Source organism: Pinus tabuliformis, chromosome 5_2 (genome assembly GCF_031772625.1).
Source record: "Pinus tabuliformis cultivar Carrire ecotype Pingquan chromosome 5_2, CPIR1, whole genome shotgun sequence".
NCBI classification, from domain to species: domain Eukaryota; kingdom Viridiplantae; phylum Streptophyta; class Pinopsida; order Pinales; family Pinaceae; genus Pinus; species Pinus tabuliformis.
The window spans coordinates 925902064-925911358 of NC_142306.1; the positions used below are offsets into that span (position 1 = coordinate 925902064).

At 41.4% G+C, this 9295-nt stretch overlaps 1 protein-coding gene across 1 annotated transcript; it reads right to left on the reverse strand.

Annotated features, from left to right (window-relative positions):
* Positions 1-4140: 4140 nt before the first annotated feature.
* Positions 4141-7817, reverse strand: LOC149162295 (uncharacterized). Its single transcript, XM_089435145.1, has 2 exons — positions 5853-7817; positions 4141-5748 (listed from the first exon to the last, which is right to left on the reverse strand). Exons 1-2 carry the CDS (start codon positions 7815-7817, stop codon positions 4141-4143), a joined length of 3573 nt encoding a protein of 1190 aa, XP_089291271.1.
* Positions 7818-9295: the final 1478 nt, after the last annotated feature.

The window sequence follows — 9295 nt, forward strand, 5'->3', positions numbered from 1 at the left end:
TTCTTCATTTCATTGGGTGCATTTGAGCTTGCTGACCCTTTATTTCGTTTTCTTTTGACAAACAAACTATCTAATTCTAACCTTATAACTTCCAATTGCTCAGATTAAACTGATGAACTCATTTTTATTCTCTAGCTAACTACCAATCTGCCAAGGTTAAACAGTTTGGCTAGATCTTCATTCTCTATCAACATGAAATTTAAAACATGAATGAGTCAAGATTAAGCTATTTGACCATCATGGATTGTGGCATTTCTGACAAGTTGCACACAATCTTATTTTGCATAGCAAAGTAAATAGTAGTGGCATTTGAATTTGCACACTTCCATAATCTGTTTTATTTCTTTTTGGGGTTCATATTTTTCACTTTCTTGATCTTTTTCTTTCTTTTTGTCCTTTGATTATTCTTTTAAGACATACCCTCTTTACATTTTTTAATTTTTAATATGGAAAACATTTTGCAGAAAGCAAAAGTATGTACAATATTACAAGACTAACCATAGCCAATTCAAAATTATGAATCCTATTATTATAGGACTCTAAGAGAGACTAATTACAGAATTGAAATAACAAACTGAATGGAAACTAACTATTAAATAAAATCTTATTTGCAGAATGGAAAAAAAAGCAAACGAACTTACAATTACTTTTGTAGAAATGAAGCTAATAGCAGAATGTTAGAGATAAGAAATGGAAGAAAGAAAGCAGAAATCACATCTTACTAAGACACCTCCCCGACAACGGTGCCAAAAATTGACGAGCACCCATATTGCAGCAAGAATGTTGCAACTCCTGGGGTTACCAACTTTACTTTATCAACCCGGGGTTGGTACAAACTTGGAGGTGACAGTGATATATACACAAGCATATGCGATGGACCCACTCTTTGTCACAACTAAGCTGGTGATAGACCACTATGGTTTCTTAAACCAACCTTCTATTGATTTAGAAGAAGCTTGATTACCAATGAGAAAAAGGGGAATTTGCACTAACTGAAATCTTGTCTACTGAAATCAAATGTTTAACCACACCATTCATCTAACTAACTTCTAAGAGTCTTTGCTTCAAAAGAATGCTAAGCTAACATGTGTTTAATCCTACTATCCTAGGCATGTAATCTAAAATAACCAAACATTCTATTGTTGTGCATATAAATGAACATAATAACTCTTTTTTTCCTTTTTGTCTTTTTTTGTGTGAAAATTTGAATGCTAAATCCTCTTGGTGATGTGACAGGTGGGTTAGAGATTGTGGTGGAAGGTCAAATGGCTTCGAGGGCAAGTAGGGGTCTTCTCTTATCCTCGTAGATGATTTTTCCACAATTCGGCCTCAAAACAGACCACTACATGTCGTCCTATAGGATGTCCTAATGCTCCTACATGATCCCCTGTATTCCTACAAGATCCAAACGAGAGAAATAAGAGTGCTTTGGAAGGTGGTGTAGGGCTTAGGGAAGGTAAGTGGTGGAATAAATAAGGCAAGAGAGTGACGAGGACTTCTTCAGAGCACAAAAAAGAGTTTGTAAGATGGTTGGATTTGCTCAACAACCCTGAAAAGTTGTTCTTATGGAATGATGAATAAGGTGAGGGACTTAGTGGCTTTTGATGATCATGGATGGATGAATTTAGGTTGGGGTTGTTGGTCATGAGATATCCCTGCACTATTGAAACTCCTGCATTGCATCAATCACTAGCATTTATCCATGAATCATGTCAAATGAGAAAGATTTTCAATCAACTAAGAAAACAAAATTTCATTATCTAGTTGCATATTTCATGCATGGAAAAAATTGAAGAATAATGTGAAACCCTTATGAGATCTAATGCAAGGCTGATGATATCAGAAATGAAAATTAAATCCCATTCTTGAAAACTGAAAAGATGTTGGCCTAAGTAGCAGAAAACCCTAAATTGAAACCCTTATGAGATCTAATGCAAGGCTGATGATATCATAAATGACAATTAAATCCTATTCTTGAAAACTGAAAAGATGTCGGCCTAAGTAGCAGAAAACCCTAAATTCCATAAGAAATCAGAATTCTGCCTTTTTGGGGCTGCATATGAGTTCTTTCCTCAAACCATCGTCCCTAAATGGAGGAGTGAGGCCAAAACCACCTACTATCAGTTTTTTGGTATTCCTTTTTCTTCCTAAGCTATTGCTAAAGCAATGCACAAATGGAAGCAAACTAATCAAATCCACAAGTACTTGCAATGAAATAATGCTAAAACCAATTGAACTATTAATCTATGAAATCAATTAAACATACAAATACAAGAAGAGAATATTTTTTTGCTAGGGTTGGACCCTAACCCAAGAGCTTCAACTCTCTGAGTCAACTTAGTGCTGGATGAAGAAAATGCTCATTCTCATTATCATATCAGAAAATTACATAATAATGTCTTCCACAAGTCTTTAACTTGAAAAATGCTTAGTGATCTTACATAAAAAATACTAATCATAATGAGGCTCTAGGCCTCTTTATTTATACAACTGAAGTCTCCAACGACTTCCTTAAATGTAGGGAGACTTGGCTCCCAAACTCAAGATGAACTGGCTCTTTCACTGTCACTGGCTCTGTTGCCTTTTGATCATCATGACTCAGTTGCTTGCAACTTCGAACTAGTGTGATTTGATGGAGGAATATTTGAATGAGTGAGGATTAAATGTGGAGGATCTATCTCCTACAATCTCTCCTACTTCTCTCATTCGAGTTTCTGCCCTTAATTAGCCAAAATTGCCATGATTTTCTCTCAGAACCCTGCAATCAATGCACATTAGTCCACTAGGCATAACATCTCACTTTTTTTTTTTTTGTAAGTCAGATATATATATTATAGAACAAAATATGTTACAAAAAAGTCTACCGAAGCAGAACGAAACCTTAGAAAGACCATTTTACCAGAGCTGACAACAAGCCCTGAACTTTCAAAACCAGGATGCTCACCTCGCAGGGCGGCCTACTCTTAGAGCTGTTACATATTGCCACGACACTATCAAAACTTGGACAGAAACAGAGTGACATAACGAACTAGCATAAGGCCGAAGCCTTGACAGGAGACAGAAGAAAAACAGAAGGAAAATACTAAGGAAAACCACCAATTCGACTGACGGTATCCAAGCCCACGTCCAGAACATGCTTGTCAACTTTGGCCTGCATGGCTTGCATGGATTGGTATTCCTGTGCTTCCTTCGCCTTGTTCTGCTGCATCAGGGGATTCGGGCTCAGAGTTTGCCGAAGAAGCCTGATGAGCAGAGTCAATTTCTTGTTGACAGTTTCCACTGCTTCATGCACTGTGGAAATTCTTCGATCCAACGATTCATGGATGTCATGTATTTTTGCTAACTGATCCTCCGAAGGGGAGTTCCCCTTCCCAGATTGCTGCTTCCCTTCGTCCTTTGAGTCCAAGGCTTTCGCTAGGAGGGTTTTGATTCTCCAGCTCTCCGCTTTAGTCCGAACATATTGAGTGGCTCTTTTAGAAGGAGTGCCCGGGTCATGTAACCAGTCGACCTCCCCCGCAATGTTCTCCTCGGTTCGCTGCGTCTCTTCCTCTTTCACAGAAGCTTCCAGTTCCGCGATCTTACGTTTGCTCCTAGCTGCTGCTCTGGTTTCGTACATCTTCTGCGCTGTTCGTAGCTCTTGGTTAGCCGCCGAACACCTACAACTCCCCGCCTCCATGCTATACCCTCTAATCTTATCGCAGTGATCACGTCTACAGACAGAAAAGTAGCGATCTCTCGCAATACCTTGAACTGAGGTGAAAGAACCAGAGCCTCGACTCTCTGTTAAATAGCTAGTTTCCACAGAGTTTCCCATGATGCGCTCTTCCCTCCGATGCAGAGTGGAGGTACTCTCGTTATTAATTCGGAAGATATCCGCACAAATCAAGCAGCGCGTCCCAGACCTGAAATAAATGTTGCTGATTTCCTTCCCATCAAGGTCGTGCCAAGTGTCCCTTCCTCTCAAGCGGACTCTACGGTGTCTTTTGTGGCATGAACTATCATGATAGCCTTCAAATTTGGCCTTCTCTTGCCATAAAGACATCCGCCGCTTCTGTCTAGTCGTCCAGCTCCCGTGATGAATACTCATGCTGTTACCGGTATTTCCAGATTTACGGTGCCGGAGACAGAAACCGTTGCCGGTCAAGCCCGGTCGGTTTCGTTTAAATCCTGCTGTGCCAGCTGTAAACATCTCGCCTTAAGGTTCGGGCAGTCCACCTCCTGCCAACAACTGTCCCAACCCCTGTCCTGATTGTCCACGCCACAATTCGCCAGGTAGTCCGCCAGCCCATTTGCCTTACGCCTGACCGTCTGAAAGACTAAACCTTTCATTCCATCCATAAGTTCTGCAATATTCTTCGTCACCTTGGCAAGCCTCCAGTGTTTCGTGGCTTTTTTCGCCTTAGTGCCTCCTTGAATTCTCTTAGCCGTTGAAATAACTAGTGACGAATCCCCTTCCACAATTACATTGCATTTTCGTAGGGATTTTAAGATTCTCAGACCATGCTCAAGCGCCGCAAATTCCATCTCATTATTCGTGCTTTCCCCAAGCGCTCTACAATATATATGCAGAATTTCTCCGTCTTGGTTTCGTATTGCATCTCCAATTCCTGCCTTGCCGGGATTACCTCTCGAGGCCCCATCAAAATTCAGCTTCAAGCCCCCTTCCGGCGGACACTGCCATTTGTTGATCTGCGAGGATGGTTGCGTCCTGTGTCTCGATGTCGTGATGCTGCTGGTGGCTTCCAGTCGAAAGCACTTCAGGATGCGTAAGTCCTGAGCTGAAGGTTTCTCGTTATGTTCCTCTCTGCATTTTGTCTGAATTAACTGTTGAATGTTAGTTAATATATTATCTTTAGAGAATTCTATGTTCCTGTATTCATCTTGAAATATTCTACGGTTACGTTCCTTCCAAATTGTCCACAGTAAGAAGCCTGGAACAAACTTCCATATGTTGTTGACTCTTAGTATGTTGGAGAAGTTTTTTTTCCAATTTAGAATGGTTCTGTGAATGGATTCTCTATCTCGGTCAGAACTGCTGAGAATTCCTTCCATCCAGCTCCATAATTGATTTGCCCATTCACATGCATTAAACAGGTGGTTTATAGTTTCCGCTTCGACGAGGCACATAGGGCATCTTGAGGGTCCCCTGAATCCTTTCTTGCATAAGTTGTCCCAGGTTAGAGTTTTGTTTCGCATTAGAAGCCATAGGAAGGTTCTGATTTTCGGCCAGAATAGGCTGTCCCAAACTTTGTTGCACCAGGGCACAGCTTCTACCTGTTCTTCCTTTTCTATTATATCCCTAGCTTCTTTTAATGAGAAATTTCCATTGCCTTTCAAACCCCATCTCAGCTTATCATCTTCTTCAGTTTTTCGAATCTTTCTTTTGAGGATTCTCTCATTGAATTGCTGAATACTTTCGTTATTCTCCTCTATGCTAACAGGATTTAAATTAATCCACTCCCTCCAGATCGGATCCCTGCTGCTTTGAATCCAATATTGATTAACTCTGTATCTACCCTCGTTTTGACTTAATCGCTTGAGGGAAGATAGCTCTGGGGTGTCCAGTTTAGGGATTTGCTGCCAAGCATCTTCCCAGAACAGGGCAAGCCTTCCATTGCGAATCTCCCAAAAGCTATGCTCCTGTACTAAGCTCCTATTGTTCCTGGCATGGTTCCATATTGACGAGCCTTCCGGGACTTCCTGTAGTCTTATGAGGTCCTGAGTGTCACAATCTGGAGTGTACTTCTCCTTCCAATGTCTTGCCCACGGTAAATTGGGTTCTTTAATCCATTTCCACCATATCTTAGCTCCACAGGTTCTGTTGACCACTGAAGGATCCACTAGGTTCAGACCCCCATAGATTTTGGCTGGCATAGCTTATGCCAAGCCACCAACGCCCATTTCTTCTTATCTCCATTCCCATTCCATAAAAAGGATCTCTGAATAGTTCTCATTTGCTGCAGAATGCCCTTGGGAGCTGGAAGCATAGATAATAAATATTGCGGAATTGCCTGTAGAACAGCCTTGGTTAAGATAAGTCTTCCCGCGAAGTTTAGAGCTCTGTGCGTCCAATGCTTGCATTTTTTCTCCATGTTGGCTAGAACCTTCTCCCAGTGAGCTTTCTGCCATGGTTTCAGAGTCAGGGGAGCACCTAGATATTTCGAAGGCAGGGAACCAATCCTGAATCCAAGAAGCTGGGACAGGTGAGCTTGAATTGCCGGATGAGTGTTGAAGAAAAAGATTGTAGACTTAGAGAAATTAATCTCCATACCAGAGGCTCTGCTGAAGAGATCAAGGATACCCCTATAAGCCAAAGCCTCCTTCACTGTGGGTATACCGTGTAACATGGTATCGTCCACAAACTGTTGATGTGTTGTGGCTGGTATTGATCTTATCGGTTGTAGACCTTTTATGGATCCTTCTGATTTCTTCTTAGCTATGATTCTACTTAGTCCTTCCATTAGAATCACGAATAGGAAAGGGGATAGAGGATCACCCTGTCTTATTCCCCGCGAAGGAGTGAAATGGGCTGAGGGAGCACCATTGACAAGGATTGAATATCTTGGATATTTGATGAGAGCAAGTATCCACTTGATCCATTCCCCGCAGAAGCCGAATGCATCCAATACAACTTCAAGGTATCTCCAGCTTACTTTGTCATCAGCTTTTGATAACTCTAACTGCATTAACATTCCTGCTTCTTTTCTTGAATGAAGTGAGTGGATCATCTCCTGCGCTAACAAGATGTTATCTAATATTTGTCTACCCTCAACGTAGCCTGATTGCTCTTCCGATATGATACCAGGAAGAATCGACTTTAATCTATTGGCTATGACTTTTGAAATAATTTTATATATAACATTACATAGGGCAATAGGTCTGAATTTATCAGGTGTCTTTGCTTCTTCAACCTTAGGAATGAGTGCTAAAAAGGTGGAGTTGATGGATTTTAGAATAGTTCCTGAGCGTCTGGAATCCTCAACTACCTCCCAGACCTCCTGCTTAACAGTGTTCCAACAAGCCTTGTAGAAGTTGATGGTGAATCCATCTGGACCTGGTGCTTTATCGTTAGGCATATTCCTTACTGCCTCCTCCACCTCTTCCAAAGAGATTTCCCTGCTAAGGGCCCAATTCTGATCTGAGGTGATGGATTTAGGAATGGCTGCTGTAAGTTCCTTGATGGCCTCCTCTCTATTTATATGTGGTTCCTGTGCAATTGAGCTGAAGTGATCCGAGAGCAGAGCAGATATGTCATTGTGATTCTTTAGTATCTCCCCTGCATTGTTTTTTAACTCAAGAATCTTGTTAGCACTTCTATGGTCTAGAGCCGACCTGTGAAAAAATTTAGTATTCTGCTCCCCTTCTTTTAGCCACTGGATTCTAGATTTCTGTTTCCAGAGTATCTCTTCTTGCATACATCTGCTGTGCCACTGCTGTGAAAGAACTTTTTCCTGCTCAACAGCTTCCTCACTGTGGATTCCTGCTGCCCCATCTCTGTGAATCTGTTCCAATTTTCTCTCTAGAATGGCTTTCTCCTGTATGATGTTTCCAAAAACCGTTCTATTCCACTCTTTTATCCTTTCTTTAGTTGCTTTCAGCCTCTTTTGTAGATTAAACATTTTGGAACCTCTTGCCTCCAAAGGTTCAGACCACCATTTCTCAACCATCTTGAGGAAGTTAGGGTGGTCTAACCAAAATTTTTCAAATCTAAATGGTTTATTCCTTGGAGTGCCCTGAACTTCAACAATAAGCGAGATTGGCCAATGATCCGACCCACCACTTGGAAGGATATCTGATTCTACTGTGATACCATCCATTATTATGCTTTCTGAGATTAGAAATCTATCCAATCGAGAAGCTATCAACCTCTCTCCTCCCCTTCTGTTGTTCTAGGTGAACTTGCCACTCTTGGGGTATATGTCTACCAATCTGACAGTCTCAATGAAACTTGTGAAGGCTTCCGCATCCCTATTAAGTTTCCTTAGACCCCCTTTTTTTTCCAGAAGGGTGGTTATCATGTTGAAATCACCCCCCAGAATACACTTAGACCTTGGATATCGCTCAATAAGTCTAGTTATTGAATTCAAAAAATTTATTTTATCTTCTAATTTCTGAGGACCATAAATATTGATGCATAGGTAAGACTCAGAGTTACCTGTGGGTTGAATTTCCACCGCTATGAAGTGTTTGTTCGCCTCAGCTGAGATAATCTGGATTTCCCTTGTATCCCATAGTGTTGCAAGGCCTCCTTCTCGTCCCTGGCTTTCAATCTCTAAAACTTCTAAATTTCTCCCAAGCTTCTTACATAAACTGTTCATGCTAGAGTTGCTACATTTAGTTTCTTGTAAGAATATAATTTCCGGTCTATATTTCTGGATTTTCCGCTTTAAGATTCTGTGTTTTGCATGGCTGTTAAGCCCTCTTGCATTCCACGAGATGATCTTCATGTTTAACTAAATTTTATTGGTAGGACGGGAAAGCGCTAAGCGCCTTCATCTTCCCTGAGTTTATCATTATCACGCCTAGCTCCTGCAGAGCTTCACCACTAGTTCTACGACCTCTTCTTTTCTTCTGCTTTGAGCTGGATGATTTCCAAAGAAGACTTTTCGAGTGGAGGCTATTGCCTTTTACTATACCTAGCTTCCTGTTTTGCTTTTCTAATTCTGCTTTTTTCCTTGCTATGAACAGGTCGTTTACCTTCTTGATTTCTTCTTCCGGTGCATTTTCTATTCCTCGAGCCTTCCAGCTCTCAGCAATTGCTGGTAGATTCATCCCCTCCCTAGCTAGCGCCTCTTCCAACTCTAGATCCTCGCTTCCTCCATCACTGGTTAGCATATCGGTTTCCTCTTCCGTCTCTTCTGTTCTCTCCTGCATTTGGACTTCGTTGTTGAGGTCGCCTTCATCCGTTCCTTCCCTGGTTGGTTCTTCCTTTTCATCATGCCCTGCATCTGATGTTAGGGTTTTGTGCTTGTCCTCCGAATCTGTTTCAAGATCTAAGATCTCAAAAGAGTTGCTGTAGTTGTTTCTGTCTGTTTTACCTTTATTATTCTTCCTTCTGTTAGCTCTCTGTCTAGACTTAGGTTTTATGAAGGTATCTTTGTCTTTGTTGGCTTGTGCTGTTTCGGTCTCTTCTTCCTTCCTAATCATAGGGAAATCTCTCATCAAATGCCCATGTTCATGACATTTGTGGCAATAGAAGGGAATCTGCTCATAGTCTATGGCCTGAAAATAGTCCTCGTCCCTGTATTCAAGCCAGAGCCCCTCATGCAGTGCCCCGGAGACATCCATTTCAACA

Coding starts and splice junctions, on each gene's coding strand:
- LOC149162295 (XM_089435145.1), bottom strand. CDS start 7,817: ATGGATGGTATCACAGTAGAATCAGATATCCTTCCAAGTGGTGGGTCG. Junction 5,749..5,852: donor GCCAGCCAAAATCTATGGGG/GTCTGAACCTAG, acceptor AGACATTGGAAG/GAGAAGTACACTCCAGATTG.